Source organism: Ailuropoda melanoleuca, chromosome 1 (genome assembly GCF_002007445.2).
Source record: "Ailuropoda melanoleuca isolate Jingjing chromosome 1, ASM200744v2, whole genome shotgun sequence".
Classification (NCBI taxonomy): Eukaryota; Metazoa; Chordata; class Mammalia; order Carnivora; family Ursidae; genus Ailuropoda; species Ailuropoda melanoleuca.
Window position 1 is genome coordinate 145,125,812 of NC_048218.1, and position 21,098 is coordinate 145,146,909.

The 21,098-nt window shown below is 41.0% G+C and overlaps 1 protein-coding gene and 1 long non-coding RNA gene across 4 annotated transcripts in view; one reads left to right on the forward strand and one right to left on the reverse strand.

The window, feature by feature from the left end:
* Positions 1 to 4,434, reverse strand: part of LOC100466658 (serum paraoxonase/arylesterase 2) — a 28,287-nt gene extending 23,853 nt beyond the window's left edge. The window contains exon 1 of one of the 2 annotated variants that reach the window (XM_034667914.1): positions 4,278 to 4,434. In XM_034667914.1, the coding sequence (XP_034523805.1) occupies positions 4,278 to 4,351 (74 nt within the window). In that variant the 5' untranslated portion in view covers positions 4,352 to 4,434. Of the gene's footprint in view, positions 1 to 2,534; positions 3,602 to 4,277 lie in introns of those variants that run through there. The other variant, XM_034667917.1, reaches the window with a different exon arrangement.
* Positions 4,376 to 8,880, forward strand: LOC105237490. 2 transcript variants are annotated; one of them, XR_002142600.2, is made up of 4 exons: positions 4,376 to 4,517; positions 4,892 to 5,076; positions 7,880 to 7,959; positions 8,587 to 8,880. It is a non-coding gene; the product is annotated as an uncharacterized LOC105237490 (long non-coding RNA). The 2 variants fall into 2 exon arrangements; XR_002142601.2 differs by lacking the exon at positions 7,880 to 7,959.
* Positions 8,881 to 21,098: the final 12,218 nt, after the last annotated feature.

Below are 21,098 nucleotides of genomic sequence, written 5' to 3' on the forward strand. Positions count from 1 at the left end.
CACAAGAATGAACTTTATTTTTCATAGTCCCACCATGGAGTGGGTAGAATTAATATCCCCATCCTACAGATTAGGACACTGAGGCACAGAAAAGTGAAATAAAAAGCCAAAAACCCAGGTAAATTGTGGAGCTAAGAAATGAATTGAGGCTATCTGGCCACAGACCATGAACCCTTAACCAACAGCCATTACCATGAATCACTTTCTATTTCTTTTTTTTTTTTAAGTTTTTTTTTTTTTTTTTAAGATTTTACTTATTTTTTTGAGAGAGAGAGAGAGAGCAGGAGCAGGGGGCCACAGGAAGAGGGACAAGCAGACTCCCTGCTGAGCAGGCAGCCAGACACAGGGCTGGGTCATAGGATCATGACCTGAGCCGAAGGCATTTTCTTCACCAACTGAGCCATCCAGGCGTCCCTCAGTTTCTATTTCTTTCACTCAGGGGACAGCATTACCCATCTAGAGTGGGATTAGGTGGGGGCAATTAGCTATTATGTTACCTCATCTTCAACAAACTAGGAACACAGTGTTACTACCTGGCATTACCTCGTTCCATATTTCTCGCCTTTGAATTTACCAGCTACCAACCAGGGTTTATCTTTTAAGTACGGCCTAAATACAGACAAACAGGGGCTTTATCTTTTATATACAGACTTGTAACACCCCTTGGAATTCACCCCTCGGGCCCCTGTAATGCCTGTAGTACTTAGTAACTAAGAATTTGTGATTAGGCATCTTAGGTGGGGAGTAATTTGCTGCAGAGGCAGAAAAGCTAGGAGGCAGTGGGGAAGCGGGGGCAGAGTATACTTGGAATCAGGTTCAGCACTAATTCCCTGTTGAACTAATTAGCTGACCTCCTCCAGCTCAGTTTTTAACATGTCTAATATAGAAAGGAAGACATGTATGAAGACTGAATGAAGGCATAAACGTAAAAGGGTTCTCTTTCCAAATATCAGTAAATGCATATTTTGGTGTAGGGGCCCCTGGGTGGCTCAGTGGGGTAGGTGTCCAACTCCTGATTTCAGCTCAGATCATGGTCTCAGGGTCGTGGGATCCAGCCCCACGTCAGGCTCCACACTCAGCAGGGAGTCTGCTTGAGATTCTCTGTCCCCCCTGCCGCTCCTCCCCCACACTCTCTTGAAATAAATAGATAAAATCTTTTTTAAAATGTACATTTTGGCTTATTATAAAGAACTTTTGACACTTTTGACACAGTGACCAGAACACAGTCGTCACACAATGATAAGGAGGATGCTAGTTTATAAAAATAAAGCCTGACCTTGAAGAAGTGTTCGAAAGCAGACTGCATAGCTTTTTGGTACAGCTGTCATAAAATCTATCAGGCAACAAGCAGAATGTTCAGATGCTTGTTTCAGGGATTCCTGCTCATGCGTAGGCCTCTGATGTACTCTAGTCCTGTGATTCATCCAAGGGTGTGTACTTTGCAACAGGTAGCAACTGGCCTGGGGATATTTGTGTAGTTCTATTTCCCCCTTTATTGCTCAACCTGGGAGGAGTGGAAAACTTGGGTATAATATGCCACCTTCCCCTGGGAACTTTAGCCAGTTACAGTTCAGAAGGAAAGAGACAGCTTTGATTCCACGTATCCATCTGGGACATACTTATACTAAAAAAGTATTCATTATTTACCTGAAATTCACGTTGAAATTTAAGTGGGCACCCTGGGGAAGAGAAATAACTTGAGTACCAAAGTGCCACCTCTAAAAATAGGATAATGAAATAGCAGGCACCAGATGAGAGCAAAAAACAAAAAACAAAAAAACAAAAACAAGCCTGTGTTTTGAAGAGCCTTTCCTTATGGGGAGGTAGGAACATGCTGCTTTTCAAAACAGACTCTAAGGGTCTGAAAGGAGACACACTATGCATTTGAGCACTCGACCTGTAACTCTGTAAACAGCAAGCACTTGATAATCCACGAGCACGGGGTTGCCAGATAAAATACAAGATGCCCAAATTTGAATTCCAAATAAAGAATGATATTTTAGTATAATTATGCCCCAATACTGCAATGGGATAAGCTTATACTACAAAACGATTCATTGGTTATCTGAAATTCAAAATTAACTGGGTATCCTGCATTTTTATTTGCTGAATCTAGCCACCAATCACATATCCTAACATTCTCACATCAGCTGACTTGGGACTTCAACTATCCAATGACATTACCAACCTAGAAAGTCACTGCTCAGTCAAATTTATTGCAGTCAAATCTTTATAAAGAAAAAGATGCATTAAACTCTGAATTACCTATAAGGTACGTTCTATATACATAAGCTGTATTTACTTTTTCCTAGGTTTGCAACTGTAACATCATGTAAGGGACTTAAATTTAAAACTTTAAGATTAGAAAGAAGAAAAAACCATTATTTGTGGAAACCCTGGGAGTCTGAACTTTAGGACAATTTCATGAGCTTGTGAATTTAGTGGTATTGCCTTTGAAACTGAGAACTGGACAGATCTTACAAAATCATCCAACTCAAGAATGTTCTGCAGAGCAGGCTGAGTATTTACGTAACATGAAAATTCAGGTCAACATGTCCATTTCCTTCTCCTCCGCCATACACTGTCCTCCTGCTTGCATCCCTTCATCAGCAAGTGAGGCTCCAGCTAGAGGACAGTAGAGACAGTATCACTTTAGACTCCCCACCCTCATCGGTGAGGCTCCAGCGTTTGGGCCCCTGCCCTGTTATTCTCTCCAAACCACTGTCATGTCTTCACTAGGTTCCCCATGTCTACCCACTCTCTATTCTACTGCTTCTCAGTTGTAACCGCATATTTGAATTATAAGAATTTTTAAAAATAAAAACCACGCGTGCCTGGGCCCCACGCAGACCAGCTGAAACACAATCTCTGGGAGTGCAGCCCAGACATCAGCCTGCCAGGAGTTTCTAATGTACAGCCAGGATCCAGAACTATCGCTCTCCTCCCATCCATCCTTCCAGCTTCATCTCTGCAGGAGCACAATTAATTATGCTTTACAGCACGGCAACTGATTCTGTCTTAGATGGTTTAAACAGATTCCTGTTTAAACACACACACACACACCCCAAACATCAATAGCTCTCCTTTGCCTATCAAAGCAGGCCCCAATTTTTGAACTTCTAGTTAACCCTCTCAAAACCTATCCTTCCCCCAACCCCTACTATTCTCGCTCCCGAACTTTATGCTCCTGGCAAGTTGGTCTACTTGTCTCCAAACTTCCCCACCTTTCCCCCTCTGTTCGCGCTGCACTTTTCATCTGGGATGACCCCATATGTGTTTCACTCATCCTTCAAGGCCAGTATCAAACAGTCTCTTCCTCCTGAACTCCATCCACCTTCAGGGGCTGTAATCTTTCCTCCTTAAGCCTGTAGGGCTTTGTTTGTACCTGGTCTGGACATCCTAATGGATACATTTGCTTTATTTCTCTCCTCCCCTGCAACAGGGTGAACTTTTTAAAGGTAAGGACTGCGCCTCATTCCATTACAGGAGCCCAGGATGGCACACCAATACGTAGTAGGTGCTCCGTGTTTCTGGAATCCTTTTGCATGAGGCTTCTAAAATTTGAGTCGGTAATTTAGAAACTATGATGTCGACCCACTCGCGGTTTTCATTTATAATTAAACTGGGAGATGGACCAGGCTTGTGCTGTTTGACATTCCGGCTTCAGGGTTTCTGAGTGAAGATAAATAAGGAAGTGATGTAAGAACAGCAGCTGAGTATCTCACGTATCTTCGTATCTTCGATCTACAGCGCCAAGATTAGAAAGCTGAAAAGTTTCTCAAACTATGCAGGGAAGGGATGGTGAGCAACTTTATAAAAGACGGCGGCTGGTTTGGGACCCAAGAAGAGAAGCAGCACCAAAGACCTGAAACAAATCTTTATAATTAAAGGTTCAATGCATGAATAATAGTTTTGCTTTCAAGTTAAAGCGCTGGGTTTGCCTGTGAGTAACTACAAAGCCCTCGCTGCTCAAACGAGGTGGAAAAGAACTCGGTAAGCAGCAAAGGCTTCTCAACTTCCCAGGAAGTCTCCAGATTCTGCCCCAACCGTGCGGGGTTTTGCTAGAGTTTGGGGGCGGGGGCGGAGGTGTTCACCAAGCTGCGGAACTGACAACAATCCAGAGTTCTCACCCGGCAACCCGAGAATCCCCGCTCGGCCTGCGCCCTCGCCCGGCGCCCGCGGCCACCCGGGCCCGGGGGCCCCCCGCGGTCCGCTTGGGGGAGGGCGGCGCACAGCCAGGCCGCGGCCCACGGCCCGGTGCGCGCGGGCCCACCTACCTGAGCGCCAGGAGCCTCTCGCCCAGGAGCGCCAGCGCTATCCCCAGCAAGCTCAGAGCCACCAGCCGCCCCATGGCGCGGGAGCCGGCGCAGCCTCGCTCGCGCCGGCAGGGGAGCACCGTGGGCGGCGCCCGCCTCCCCGCTCCGGCCGCGCTCCGCCCCGTCTCCGCCCTCCGCCCGGCCCTTGGCTTTTGTCACCACCAGCCTCCTCAGACCCTTTCCGGAATGCCCCAGTTTAGGGTAAGGCCCTGAAAATTGGACTCCTCCGCCTCCTTTCCCAAACGGACGACCCCCCAAGAGCCTCAAGCGGCCCGCGAACCTTTCTCATCCTAGTGTTCACAGACATGGCTTTCCCCATAGGCAGGGAAGAAACTTCTAGATAACGTTTGAGAGATTCTGTTTCATTAAAAGATTCAGGCTCTTTCTTGTAAATAACTCATGTTGGAATCAACTACTTTCTATAACAGGGTGTAGACGGAAAGAAAGAGACTTTCTGTTCGCAGCAGTGCTCGTCTACACTAGAGACCTCAAGACGTGGACGCTGTTTTTGATCTCAACTCAGGTTATGGGATAAGAACAATGTTTTTGATTTTTGTTTTCTTTTACTTTAACAGCCCTAACATGAAGAAAGAAAAAAGTGTAAAAGGGACACTTACTCATTAAGACTGAGACAGTTCGAACAAGTGAGTATGCCTGCAGTAAGCTTCTACTGGTTTCCAGGGTTTGCCACCCTACAGCATGTAGGTGGAAGTCATGACAATTGCCAATTTTCAACAAACATCAGTTTCATAAACAATCAGTAAGTAAAAACACATTCTGGTTTCTCATCTGCCCCGCCCTCCTCCCCTGCCGCCCCCCCAAAAAAGATCCCTCTGCTCCTGTGTGTATCTCTGATTTAGTCTTAAGGGTTATTAGGTTATGCTGAATGGTAGATAGTTGCCTTTTGAAAGAACAGAAGTCTTACCTTTCTTTGTGTCATGGGTCCCTCTGGCAGGGACAAATCTCAATTCAGGATGATGCCTAGTCCCAATTTGGTGTTGGGCCACCAAGGGAACAACACCCCAGAGTTTAGGGCAGAGGTGTTTGTGGTAAAGAACCAGGGCTTTCAAGGTCAGCAAAACCAACATCATCTCAATCTCAGAGAATCTTGGAGAAACCTTAGTTTAACTTTATTAATACAGCCAGTGAGTTCCCTCAAACTCCATCTCCCAATTCCCTCATCGCTCTGTGCGAAGAATGCTGTAGTTCTGTACTCTTCTTCCTTCTGAGTGTTGCTGTTGAAACAATTTCTGCGGAAGTAGCCCCCATTCTTACCCACCACCAGCATGCTAGGGCTAGGAATCGCCATTTCGCACAGGCAGATGGGGAAGAGAGAGCTTTTCTGATTTGGAAATCAGAAGTCGATTTTCTCCATTGTAGGAGGATAGAGAAGAACGGTTATTAAAGGCTATAGTATATACCTGTTATTAAATTTTATAGTATAGCTTAGCAATCTTTTGAGATAACTGGAATTTCTGGGCTACACCAAGAACATAACCCCAGGTTTATGTTATTTTGTGGGGAAAATGGTTTCTAATCTTAAATGACCAAGTTACCCAACACAAAACAAACTTGTTCTGAAACTTGTTTGTATGCTGGCAACTCTTTACACTTGATATGAAACAGTGTTTCTCAAATAATGACATGTAACTAGTTTATAATTAGAAATTTAATGGTTCTTAAGCAAAATTTCAGAAATAATAATACCTTTTATCAACGCTTCTCAAACTATGTGTAGTGAAGGACAGGTTTTTCTTTGCCTTTGTGAAGTACAATGAAAATAATTACTAGAAATGAAGTAAAAAATCAGACATACAGAATACAAGCCCAAATCTTTTATTATTTTATTCAACAGATGTAAAATTACTTTGTCAAATTTCTATAACAATTTCTAAATGCTTGCTTTCAAATTTTCATATTTATCTCACCATGGACCAGAAACAAAGAGTTCACAGATTGAAAATGGTCTTTGGAGTAGGCTATAAGTGGACTGCCTTTCATGATCGTACTTTTAACTCTTTAAAGTTCTTTGCCTATATTATCATGTGTAATGTCCCTGGTAATTTGTGAAATAGGTGGCTCGTGATTAGTCATTTTATATACTATATGATCCCTCCGTATGCCTTTTATTTTTCTCCCTCTCCTTTCCTCTCTTTTAAGAGGAGGGCAGATCTTTTAACACAAAAATACATTGAGGAGATGTTATAAAAGATAATTATTGTCAGTAAAAGAAAGAACTGCTTTATAGATGGCTTCACTCTATGGCTTCTCAGAGAGTAAAGGAAACCTGCCTCCCCAGCCCAAGTCATTTTTTTGAGAATCCATTATGTTAAAAAATGAAAAAGTTCAATAACAGAAAAATGGTCATGCATACATTTTTAAATATTTATAGTTAACAAATTATCATTCTTCAGTGATTAGGTTGAACAGTATGAACTTGATTTTTTTGGAAAGGTCAAAAACACCCCGATACCAAATACAATGTAATTTGTGGTCCAGTAATGGAAGTCAAGTTTAAAAGGAAGGAGTTTGTTCAATTGGGTCAAGGTATTGCTACGACATATGGATAGACAAATTCTAAGATAATATTGAAAATCAACAAGATAGCCCACCTATCCCCAGTAGACCCAAGCCTATTTCTACAGAGGGCTGTAGGATTTGCTGAGTCTCTTCAGGAGCAGTAGGACCCTGGAGCGAGAGGACAGAGGGGTAGAAAACACTGGGAGAGAAAAATGTCAGGGAGACCAGAGATAAAAATTCCCAATCTCCTTCAGAAGCTGATTCTGTATGGCCTGAACTCTATGGAAAAAGTAAAGACACATTTCCCCCATTCTAGGAAATACATGCGTGTTTCTTGTTGTCTAACTAACAGCAGTAATGCTTTCAATTATCTCTGAATGAACCATGCATGTGACCTCTTTTAGAGTATGAACCACAGCTATTATTTACTGAACATTTCCTATTCCGTACACTTTATACACACTGCCTCATTCAATCCCCATAAGAACCACTTGAATCAGGTACTATTAGTATAGAGGTTATAAGGTTATAGAGTTTAAGTATCTTGTGCAGGGTTGCACACCTGGAAATGGTGAAGCTGGAATGCAATATTAGAAAATTCATATCAAGGCCCCATTTCCACCCTTGGTATACCTTCTATTAATTGTAAAATAAAAAATTTCTATGTCTCTGCTGTTCATGGTAGGAAGAGAGGTGAACGAGCTGGTGGTGAGAGCTAGTAGAAAATGATCTTATGTCAACTGGCACGAGAGAGAGTATTTAAAACTAGGTTGTTTTTTATGCTTTCCCTCTACCTGCTTGCATTACTTCACTTCACCTGGCTTGAGTATCTTCTGGATCTCCAAGCCGTTAGTGGGAATTCCAAATAAAAGAGGGGCACATTCCTGCCTTAGTGGCGGTCATAGTTTAGCAGGAGAGAGTGGTACCTGGACAAACATATGCAATGTTTTGTGTCAAGGATTAAGAACTTTGATCTTTATCCTGTCAGTGATGTAAAGCCATGAAGCCTTTAAGGAAGAGCAAAACATTTCTGTTTTACAAAGGTCACTCTAATGGCTGTGGGAAACGGGAGCTGAAGTGTACTTCGCGAGTCTGCTTGAGAGAAGAGACAGTTGTGAACAAGGTAGAGGCAGTAGGGAGGGAGGTGAGGGAGTAAGTTTAAGGAATGTCAGAGGCTGGATGCATAGAAACTGGTGACTGATGAGCTGGGGGACAGGGAGAGTTGAAGATGACTCGGGTTGTTCCAATGGGCAAATGGGGGTACACCAGCTGGGATGCGAGAGGACCCTTCAGGGTGGAAAGGGCAGGGAGGTGTGAAGAACACACCTGATGTGCTCAAAGCCCCAGAGACACTTGCAGAGAAGTTTCTGGTGCTCGGGAATGAGGCCTTGTCTGGACATGGAGACTTGGGGGTCGTTAGCAGACAGTGTAGCAGGCTGAGTAGATCGCCGTCAGGAAGAGTGGAGGTGGGAGCCCAGAATGAAATAGTGTATGTTAAAGTCCTAAAGCTTTATGCGTGTATAAGTGGCTAGCAGGTGGGTTACAAAGTGAGAGGTGGGATGGAAAATTAGGATTTGAATTGAACTTTAGGGAATGACCTTAAACTGGGGAAAACAGACACTGGCATAGATGGGGCTGTTTGCCTGGTCTCCTGAATCTGGGCATGGTCTTGAAGTTGTTCATACCACGGTGTTCCAGGCAGTCACTCCCTATCCACGGCAAGTGAGACCTATTTGTTATCCCTTCATAGGCCTGGGACCCACGTGGAAGATGAAGGTAGAGGGGGATTGGAAAGCAATTTCCAAAGTTGTTTCTGCTTGGCATAAGAAGACCCCTCTCCTGACTTCTATACCTCCACTGGCAAGAGTTACAAGAAAGCTTGTTACAAGAGTTGTTAACAGGAGTTTCAAGAATGTGCTTCTGGAGGCGCCTGGGTGGCACAGCGGTTAAGCGTCTGTCTTCAGCTCAGGGCGTGATCCTGGCGTTATGGGATCGAGCCCCACATCAGGCTCCTCCGCTATGAGCCTACTTCTTCCTCTCCCACTCCCCCTGCTTGTGTTCCCTCTCTCGCTGGCTGTCTCTATCTCTGTCAAATAAATAAATAAAATCTTTAAAAAAAAAATGTGCTTCTGGCAAGACCTCTCTCTTCTTCAACACCCACTGCCTTACCTTCAATATCTATGTAATCTCATTAGACCCTTTATCCCTACGTTATGTGGTCACCATGTGAAGCCCAATCTCCCTAGTCAATCTTTATCCTTCAGACTCTCTTCCCATTTGGCTGAGTACTTTGTCCCATCTCCCATTCTCCCCTAACTTCCAAATGCCTTTTGTTGTGTGCTATGGAACTCATAGTCCTAACAAAATCCCCTATAGCCCCACTGTCTTCTCTAAAAATTCTCTTCAACTTTCTGCATTATCTCCTGACCCCCAACTGGGACACTTTCCCACCTGTCTTAGAAGATTCTAGCTCCTGGCTCACAGTCACTCCCTTTTATACTACCTGTATTCAATTCTTGGTGGTCTTAACATCCACATCTGTAACTTTTCCAGACCCAACTTTTCAGTTCCATGACCTCCTTTCCTCCAATGGGCTTGTCTCTAGTCTAATCTGCCACCTACTCCCATTATATTTTTAAGACTTTGCCATTACCAATATGACAATACCTCCAAAATTTCAACTTTAAGATCTCATTTTTACCATTACCACCTCTTACTTTTTTTGCTTGTTCTCTCACTCTACTTTTGAAAATTTTTTCACCTTGTTTTGGTGTCTTACTTCTTCTTAAAAGCTATCGCCTCTCACTCATACGTACTCCATTTAATTTCACTTTTCACAGTGCTGATTCTTTATAAAGTGGCTTTTCACTGAAATAGCATGTATATAAATTTAGAGTAGCAGTTCTAAGTTCAGAGGGTGACCATATACACTTATCTAGGAAGAACTAGCAAAAAACTATTCGACTAATTTCTTCAAGTGGGCGAGTTTTCTGAAAAATGCATTATTTCTTCCTTTGAGTACCCTTTCCTGCCATTTATTCTTTGTTCTGGTGAACAGCTTTGACTCATCCAGGCTGACAAAAGCAATGCCAGGGATAGAACGGGGCCTGCCACAGAGAACAGAAGAAGAGTATCACATAGATTTCAGTTTTAGACGGGAGCCTCAAAGCCCATTCAAGGAAATATCTGGGGAACAGAGTAAAGATTAGCCAGCTGACTATCAGATTCTGGGGCTAGTCCTTGACATTGTCAGGGTCAGCATGAACCTGACTGCAGCGTGGAAGGACAAGACCGCGTGTTTACAAGTGGAAGCTGAAGGCAACAATTGCTGGGGTCAATGAAGGGACAGTGATGGGCAGTGGGAGAGGCCAGGGACTGCCTCTGTAGGGGCGATGTTATACAGACCAGGAAAACGCTCACTCGGTTAATGGTCCCATTTCCAGGACACGCATCTCCTCTGCTAATGAACTATGTGTGTACAGCACAGACAAGCAGGAGGAATTTAGATTTTATTTGATATGTATTATTTTAGGAGGATAGGCATGAGAGTCTTAAGGAATTACTTTGGAGACCTATTTCATTTTCTGCCTTTCATTTATTATCCCTACAAGCAGTGTTTTATTATTATTATCATTATTTCTTTTTAAGCCTGTACATTTTCATTTCATTATTTTATCTTTCACAGAAGCTGTGGAGTTTGAATTTGCCTGGGTGCCTTAGGGGGAAGATGAGCTCGCTTTTGGCATGGGAGTTAGGGGCAGGCTGATTTCTCATTTCAGACGTAGGTAACAGATATCATATGTGTTGACTTAACATTTTATGACTTAAAAACATAATGGATGTTTACATGAAGTATGATTAATTACAGAGATGGAGAGAAGGTATACTAACTTAAGTCCCCTGTATTCTTGGTAAACTTATGTTTCATTTCTAATAAGTTTTTTTACATTCTTTGACATATGAATATATATACATATAAATCTTAGAAGAAAGTCTTGTGACTCTTATATGTGAGAAGAAATTGAGGTTACTTGAGAGTCCTAAGAATGGAAAATGAAGCCAATTCTAGCAATGTGAGGCACTGCCTACAGGACCATAAGCCACGAGGAATCACAGGAGTATGTCCAGGCAGGCCAGCGGGATAATGGAAAATTCTTAGTGGAGGAAATTGGACAGAATTGGACAGTGAGCAACACCAGGAGGAAGACCTAAAAGGGGACTGTGAGTGCGAGGGCCAGCAGCATCTGCCACCACGCAGGCTGGTGATTGTCCGTGAGCACTGACTGCTGACCTCCTTCCAGCCCAAGGGCAGCTATGGAGCTACCTGGGATTCATAGTTGTCCCTGGGGCACTGCAAGGGATACAGAAAAACTCAGCCAGGCAATCTCCTGAATCTCTGGTACGCCACCTCCTGCCCCCAAAGAGGGAAACAGCAAGAAAAAGTACTTTTTTCTCACGCCACCCAGTTTTCCCACTTGCATGCATTTTGCATTTTGTTGGATTTAGGTTGGTGTGGCCACAGACTCACTGTTCTACCAAGGAAAAGAAAAAGAATTTCTCAGATTTTGAAAAAAACCATTAAAAGTTTAAGGGAAATAGAACATGTTTTTGAGGAAAATTGGGGGTGGGCAAGATGATAAGGTCAGTGATGGGTGGGCAGATGATGGATAAAGAAGTAGATGGTGAGTGTCAGAGTCCACAGGAATACATAGAACCATTCTTTGAGCTTTTTATTTCTCCATGTCTGATGTCAATGACTATGTAATCCACATGACAGAGTCCTCGATAGTCCCCAAACCACCAAACTTTGGGATTATCATTCTCTTTAATATATATTTTGCACTCGCTCAAGCTCCATCTCCATAATCGGCACACTAAATCTCTACAAAGATTCCTTGGCATGAAGTTCAGGGGCTTATATCACCCTTCTTTCTTGTTTACTTGGAATTCCATCTCTGCTCTGTGTCTTGTACCTTGTGTCTCTTCTCTTCCCACCCTCCTGTGGTATGCAGCTCCCTCTCATTTCCTTTAATTATCAACTAAGAATCACTAAGACCATTAATACATGTGGCACTGAAGATTTAGGTAGGTAGGGGATGGAGGAAAGTAGCATCACAGCACAGCCAAATAAACAGTATGAAAGTTACTATTACTTTACCTTATTCTACCTGTCCTTGTTCGAGCTCTCAGTCATCTTCATCACTGTGTTTTTCCCTCTGGTCCTTATTTCTCCTTGAGCCCAGCAGTCCTGCTATTTTCCTGGCCCATCAAGCCATTTGTCCAGCACGTCTTTCTCCCTTTTGGGTTTCCAAGGGCAAAAACCACATTCTCTGTGTTTTCTTATTGTCCCTGGAAAGCACTGAAGGATGTTTCTCTGTAAATAATTCCAACTGGCCTTTCATTGATTAATTGTACCTAACATTCTGATTATGTAGGAACAGAAATGATCTTTATTGCCGTCATCCCTAGAGACTGCCCTTTGGCAGGGGGAGAGCCCCTACTCACCTGGGATAGGGAGGGGTGGTTCTGAACCCAGGAGTTAGGTATCTCACCTGTAGAGCCTGGGACTTGCTCTTCTAAGAACTAACATGTAGGAGCAAAGGAAGTCGGACAGATCTTCAGCTCCTGGCTCTAGGTTCCAGGTCAGGGTGGTGTTGTCTCCTGTGTTGGGCAAATTTTTACACACAATTTTATCAAGCAGTTTTGTAATCCTGTCAGATATTACTAAAGCCTCAGCCAGGGAAGACAATATGCACTCCTGGCCTATTTCTTAGGAAATAAATTAATTAATTAATGTTAAAACCCCATAATTTTACAAACTAATAAAATTTCTAAGCACAAGGTTTTAACGGGTAACAGCAATTTTAATTAGACACCCCACCTCCCAGAAACCTCTGTATCTGAGCTCTTTATTTTGCCTATTTGTTCTTCAAGACAAGATCATAGATGATAATTTTAAAAGGACTTCGATCCAAGGACGCTTGGCTTCAATATTAGGACCTTTCCATTTTTGCCCGAGGATGAAATCTTTATGCCAAGGATGCAGTCTTCCCTTAGTTCTGCCTTCTCTTCCAGACCTTGCCTGGAAGCCTATCATTTCACACCCAACCTGGCAGCAGGTTCTTTTGCTAGCAAACAAAGTCTTAGCCCCCCAAGAGGAATTCTACCTTTAGCTCTCCAAAATAAGTGTTTTCTCCAGGCTGTGCTTGGAAAATAAGGTCTTGTATGTCAATAACTCCCCACCCCAGAGCCTGCTTTTGAGTAGGCTTTTCTATTTCTTTCACTGATATTCCATAAACCATTATAAGATATCTTACCCTTGCCATGATAATATTGACAAATACAACTAAATTCTCAGCATTAGTACCAAAATTACACTCTGAGTCTTGTTTGTATTGTTTAGTTTTACCCATTGTATAAAGCTCCTCATGTAGGAAGGTGGTGGGAAATGTTACTGCTAGAGTGTGGCTTTCTGTTGCTATAAAAGGAGCCAGAATAACTTTGTCTTACACAGACTAATTTTGGGACAACATAGAGAGTCATAAGTATATTGACCCTGATTATCGAACCCAAAATGGGTACACATGACCTGACGAAAAATTTTCTTTATTTTTACTTATATAAGCAATACATGAATGCTTTTGCATTGCAAAATATTCAACAGTTACTGATAAATTCAAATCTCCCTGGCCTTTTTCTGAGGGAAAACACTATTCTTAGTTTCTTATGTATTCTTTTCTTTGTCTATTATTTGTACCTATAGAAACATATGGTATTATTGTATCATATGTGTTTACTAAACAATATTGTCAACTAATTTTTTTTTGTGCCTTGAGGATGGCTTTTTTTGCTACAGAAAACACTCTTCAGAGGTTATTTTGGTTTTAAAATGTAATAGTTTATTGAAGTTACTGATTATGAAACCTGTTTATTATATTTGAGGTAGTGCTTACAAATACCTGTTCATAGCAAATTTTAACAATCACTTGTAAGAGGTGCTTGTTAATATTAAAACCAGTTTATAAAATTATTTAAATTTTTAATTTCAACCTGTGTTCATGAAACTAACATATTTTATTTCCTTTAAAGTTCTACATTGTTTAATTTAACCAACAAAAATTTTGCAAGTACTTAACTCATATATCAAAAAAATTATAAATAGGCAATTTTTAAGTTCTCTTAATGTTTCATTAATGATTATGAAACACAAACATTAAATTTTCTCATTTTCCTTTTTATTTGTATTCTTAAGAATCTTTGTGAAGCTAAATATGTTTTTGGATATTCATTTGTCATTTGCAATGCTTCTGGAATTTGGCTTTCTTATACATCCTTGGGTCTGTTTCTGGAATTTTTATTCTTTTTATATTGATCTGGTTTTTTAGTGTGCCAATAACACTATTTTAATCACTATAAAGCTATAATATGATTACATACTAGATTGAACAAATTTTATTGCTCCAGCCCTGTTATTTTTTTTCAAAACAAAAATATCTTGGTTATTCTTAAAATTTTACACTTCCATATAAACTTTATAATTAACATGTGAAAGTTTATGAAACATCCTATTGATCTCCTATATGGGGCATACTGAATTTATAGATTAATTTTTGGAGAATTGATATCATTAAAATGGTGACTCATCCCATCCACGAACTTGTTTTTTACCCATTTATTGAGGTCTTCTTTTTGCTTTTCTGTAAAACTATATGATTTTTTTCATGAAGATTGTATACATTTGTAGTTGGAATTATTCCTAGGGAATTTATAGGGCTTTTTGGTTTTTAGTTTGTTTGTTTGTTTGTTTTTTGTGGTATCATGAATTGTTGTACTGGTTTCCTAGGACTGTCATAAAAAATTACCACAAACTTGGTGGCTTAAGACAACAGAAATTTATTGTCTCAATGTTCTGGAGTCTTGAAGTTCAAAATCAAGGTGCGGGCAGGACCATAATTCTTCCAAAGGCTTGAGGAGAGGATTCTTCCTTGCTTCTTCCAGCTTCTGCTTGCCCCGGCATTCCTTGGTTTGCGGCAGCCTGATTCCAATCTCTACCTCTGTCTTCATGTAGCCTTCTTCCCTGTGTCCCCAAAATCTCCCTCTCCCTTCTGATGTCTGAAGACATCAGTCATTAGATGTAGGACCTGTCCTAAGTTCAGGATGATTACATCTCAAGAGCCTGAACTAATTATATTTGCAAAAATCAATTTCCAAATAAAGTCGTATTCTGAAGTTCTGGATAGACATGAATTTTAGGGGGACATGATTCAACCCACTACAAATAGTTCAGTTATTTCTAACATATTTTTTGATTAGCTACTAAGTGGTTTTAGGGAGGATATTAATTTTTGCATGTAGATCATACTTCTATCCTCCCTTGCTGAATATCCAAGAAAATGTCTTGCCAGTTTCTTGGATTCACTTTAATTTTCTGAGAAATCAATATTATTGACTGCGAAAAAGACCAATTTTAAATCTTCCTTTCTACCATTTATACTTTGTTTTTTCTATCTCTTTCATTGCTTAAGACTTCTAATAAAATGTTGAATTCTTTTCAATATATTCAAGTTTTCTTTTATGTTTTTCAATAAAGTTTCATAGCTTCTCCACAAAGGTCTTATACAAATTTTAAATCAACTTTATTTCAAATACTTAATGATTTTGTTGCTTATGTGAAAGGGTCTTTTAAAAAATTGTATTTCCTACTTTATTTTTACTGATACATGGAAATATTTTAAAAATTAACCTTGTATTTTATGCCTAACTAAACTTTCTTTGTAATTCTAAACGTTTGTTAGTTTATTGCTCTGGATTTTCTAGTAGAAAATAATATTTTCTGCAAAGAAAGAGTTTTGTTTCACCTTTTCTAGTATTTATAAATTGTAAAGCCTCCAAGATACGTTGACTAATAGTAAAAAGGGAGGAGATGACTTTAACTGAATTGTTTCTAAAGTTCTGTCATTGAATATGGCTTAGGTTTTTGGTAGGTACCTTTTTTCAAGTTAAAGAAACTTAAAAATCACCATTCCATCCTTAAAACAAGTAAAAATCTGAACAAACTGAAAAAGAAAGAACTCTGTTTAGCTCTATCACAGAAGTGAGATCACCGGGTAAACCACTACCTCCCAAGTTGGAGAGACAAACAGGGGGATACAGAGATTTATAAGTTACTGGAACAGAAATCGGTGAGGAAAAACCTCTTTTGGAAGCAGTGCTGTGGTAGGAAAACCTGGACTGTAATTAGTGAATTGCTGTCGGCTCCATCTGGACCAGTTTGCATGTTAAAAACTCCAGGAAGATCCAGTCCGGGGTGGGGGTGGGGGACATCCCCACACTTCTGAGTTTCCTCGGTAGGATCCCCACCAGTTTCTCACAGTAACTATCAAAGAAATGTCCCCTGTGCTTCTGGCAGAGAGAGGAGAAAAGTAACCATTGTAAAATATTCCATTGCATTCTTTTCTTCTTCACAAAGCCTGCCCTCAGGAGAAGCTATTTTACAGGAGTTTAACTTGCTGGGGTTTTATCAGAGCCTACACTACCTGGAGGAAGGGAAATACCAACTCCAGCCCCCTACAGCCACCATTTCTCACCTAAGAGGCAAAAAAAGTAAGAAGCACTAGAGTTCACAGTCCAGGGACGCTGGCTTACTAAAGGAATGACACCTAACCACAGGGCTATGGAACATTTCCCCTCCTCCCACACCCTACCATAACGTTACTAAAGGCCTTCTCACAACCGTGCCTTTTGATCAGGATATCATATCTGGCTATCAGGCCAAAATTTACAAGATGTACTGAAGGCAAAAAATACATTTTTAAATTTTTTAAAAAAATTTTTAGAAGATTTTTATTTATTCATTTGAAAGAGAGAAAGAAAGAGAGCATGAGCGGGGTGGGGGGAGAGTCAGAGGGAGAGAAAGAAGCGGATTCCCCTGCTGAGCAGGGAGCCCAACTCGGGGCTCCATCCCAGGACCTGAGCTGAAGGCAGACGGCCAACTGACTGAGCCACCCAGGCATCCCAAAAAACACATTTTAAAGAGACTAAACAAACAGCAGACATGGCAAGGATGTTGGAAAGATCAGACCAGAAATTTAAACAACTATGATTAATATGTTCAGGGCTCAAGTGGAAAAAGTAGACAATGTGCAAGAACACATGGATAATGTATGTGGAAAGATGAGAATCCAAGAAAGAATCAAAAAGAAATACTAAAGATGAAAAACACTGTAAGAGAAATGAGGAATACCTTTGTTGGGCTTATTAGTGGACAGGACACAGTGAGGAAAAAAATCTCCAAGCTTGAGGATATGACCATAGAAACTTCCAAAACTGGAAAGCAAAAAGAAAAAAGACTGAAAAAAACAAAACAGAATATCCAAAAACTGTGGGACCACTATAGAGGGCATAATAGATGCCAAGTGGGAACACCAGAAGAAGAGAGAAAGGAACAGAAACAATATTTGAAGCAATAATTGTTACTGGTGGGAGAGTCTGTGTTGTGTGAATGGAGGTCTCGGTTCTTGGATTCCCCAGGAAAGATTTATGTGGGGATCCGGGATCGAGTAAAGACAGCCAGAAGGAAGGTGACAAGCACAAAGCAGTTGATGAAGGACAATGCATTCTCAAGCTGGGAGAGCAGGCAGGCCCAGAGGGGCACCTGCATGGGGTTAGGGTTAGGGGTGTCTTTTCTTCAGCTGACATCGTTTCCAGTCATCTGAGGAACTCCTCCTACTGGGTGTGAGGGGGAGGTTTTGGCCCTACAACATTATTGTGGAAACTGTCATTCCCATCTTCCCCTGTGGGTGCAGGGTGAGGCATGGGGGAGGAGGGAAGGTCGAAAGCACAATGTAAATATATTATCATGAAGCTATAGGTTACCGTGGGGCAGAGGTTGAAGAGGCCAGCGCTTGTTCCACAGCTCTAGCTCTTGGTCTGTCAGCCCCAGGGTGTTGGAAGCCACAAGTCCAGGATGTTAAAAACCACAAAGTCAGTGGTATTTTGATAGACCATCACTTTTCAGAGAGCTAGAACAAACAATCCTAAAATTTGTATGAAACCACAAAATAGCCAATGCAATCTTGAAAAAAAATAAAGCTGCAGGTATCACAATTCTGGACTTCAAGTTTATATTACAAAACTGTAGTGATCAAGACAGTATGGTACTGGTACAAAATGAGAAACATAAGATCAATGGAACAGAGTAGAAAACGCGGAAATGGGCCTACAACTCTATGGTCAACTAATCTTCGACAAGCGGTAAAGAATATCCAATAGGAAAAAGTCCCTTCAACAAATGGTGTTGGTGAAACTGGACAGCCACATGCAAAAGAATGAAACTGAACCACTTTCTTACACTATACACGAAAAATAAATTAAAAATGGATGAAAGACCTAAATGTGAGACAGGAAACCATCAAAATCCTGGAAGAGAACACATGCAGTAACCTCTTTGACATCGGCCATAGAAACTTCTTACTAGATACGTCTCCTGAGGCAAGGGAAACAAAACCAAAAATAAACTATTGGGACTCCACCAAGATAAAAACCTTTGGCACAGTGAAGAAACAATCAATGAAACTAAAAGGCAACCTTTGGAATGGGAGAAGTTATCTGCAAATGACATATCTGACAAAGGGTTAGTATCCAAAATCTATCAAGAACTTAACAAACTCAACACCCAAACAACTAGCATGGGCTTTTTCCCTCAAATAAATAAATAAGTAAATAAATAAATAAAATATTCTTTAAAAATTACAGAATTACATTAGACTCCTCAGAAACCATGCAGGCAAGAAGAGAGTGAAGTGAAATATTTAAAGTGTAGAGGGAACCTTCCCCACCTCCACACCCCACCAACCTGGAATTCTGTACCCTGTAAAATTAATCTTTAAAAGTGAAGGAGAGGGGTCCCTGGCTGGCTCAGTTGGAACAGCATGCAACTTTTGATCCAGGGGTTGTGAGTTCAAGCCCCATGTTGGGTTGTTGGGTGTAGAGATTACTTAAATAAATATACTTTAAAAATAATAAATATAGGTGAAGGAGAAATAAGGACCTTCTCAGATAAAGGAAAACAGGGATTTTTTTTTCATCAGTAGATCTGCCATGCGAGAGATGTTAAAATAAGTTTTTCAGAGAAAAGAAAAGGCTATAGGTCAGAAACACAGCTCTACATAAAGAAAGGCATAGCATTGGAGAAGGGATTAGTGAAGATCTCAGTCACCCAACTACTGAACAAAATGATTTCTGGATCACTGAAAACTTAAGGCTTGACAATTCTATGAAAAGCCAAGCAGACTGAAACTGGGACTTCACATGAAGTCATACCCATGCTCAACTTCTTCCCATTCCCTGACCTTCCCCCTTTCACTTGATGGTGTGTCCTGGGAGCCTTTCCTTAAATCTTTTGTATCCGAAAAAACAAAAAGTAAGTTATACACAAATGTTGAAATCTGCCCAAAGTTTCACTTGTATCATTTGACATAACCCTATTGTTTCAACTTTAACCTGTTAACATGGAAAATTACATCGATTATTTTTAAAAATAGTGAACAATTAATAAAGGAAGATCAACTGTACTTGGTCTTGTTTGGGTGTTTTTGTTTATTTAAATACACTGTCAGATTTGATTTGCCAATATTTGTTTAGGAACCTACTTCTATTTCTTAAGAGAAATTGGCCTCTAAGTTTATTTCTTGGGTGGAATTTGCCTTGTTTTCGTTTTGAGACTATAATAACCTTATAAAATAACTGTGTATCTTGTGTTGTATATGGTCAAATTTTGTAAGGATCCATGGATATTTGATAAGTATTTATATCCTTATTATGTGCGGAGTTTGCTATTTCTTATATATCGAAGACTTTTAATGGATTATTCAAGTATATGTTTACATTTGTATTGTTTTGAATATCATCTCTTCTCCATTTTTCCTATAAGGACTTTCTAACGGTATCTTCTAACACTTGTATTAGATAAAATTTGAATCTTCTGGGTGGGTTTTTGAGTCTCTATCTTCCTTGTCTTACTTTGCATCTTTTAATTGTATGTTTGTCCTGTATTCTGGGGAAGAAAAAATATTTGGGTTTTTCCTCCAGATTACTAATTTGCTCCTTTTTTGTGTCCCATCTGCTGTTCTACTCATCTATTGAATGATTCATTTCAAAGACGAAGCCTTTAATTTACATGACTACTAGTTGATTCTTTTTAAAGAGTTCCTGTTTAAAATACTCTCTTACATCTCTCGGTATAGAGTATTAATTAAGCTTTGAATGAAATCACTAGTTCTTGAAATGACCTAGAATGTCCTAGATGATCAGGTTCCTGGGGATCCCTGTACTCCCCCACCTTGCCCATTCTGCTCCGAGCATTTTGGTCTCCCTGCTGTTGTCAACATTTCAGATCCTCCCTGTACCTATACCTGCTCCTCCTCCCTGCTCCCCCCCTTCTCCCCTGGATGTGATAAGGCTTGCTCACACACATTATTCAGATCCGTGCTCAAAGGTTACCTCTTCATCAGGGAGATACTCCCTGACTACTTTAGCCAGAGCAGCACATAAGACGCTCACACACACATTCCTTTGCTCTCTTCCCCACCCTTTACTTACTCTGCTTTTGTCCTTTGATATTTTATTTATTTTTTCCCCATTAGTAAATTGGAATGTCCCTGATGGTAGCGACCTTGCCTGCTGTGTTTATCATCGTATTTCCAGTAGTTAAAAGAATGCCAGGTACCTATTGGAGAGACCAAGAAATATGTATTAAATGGAGCAATGATGGTGTTTCTAAAATCCAGTGCTGCCCCCTCTATTAACGCTTTCTGTGTGTGTGCGTTCTCCCACGCTTCGTGTCTCTCTTCTGTGATGCTGGCTTCTCTCAACTGAGAGATGGTCCTATGTCCATCTAGTATTTGTGACGTCCTATTAGGCCATCATGGAAAAGCTCTATCAGTTTACTCCAGGCTGTACATGGAGGAGATTCCTGAAGCGATCCTGGCCAGGGCCTGGCAGAGCACCTCCAGTCACTTTGGGATGGGGGAGGGGGAGGGCTTGTGGCGGAATAGACTACTGATTTGGGGTACTTATAGCTAGTCTCTGAGATGGGCCCTGCTCATTCCTCCTGCCTGTGACCCTGACTCTAAGGCCCTCGTCCCGCCTTGTCAATAGAGGCCCCTACAGTCATCGTGGCGGGCTGAAGGCTCTTGCTTCTTGCTCTACATGGAGAAGCATGGAATGCTTGCCCTACTCGGCTGCTCCCACTGGAGCAACCCC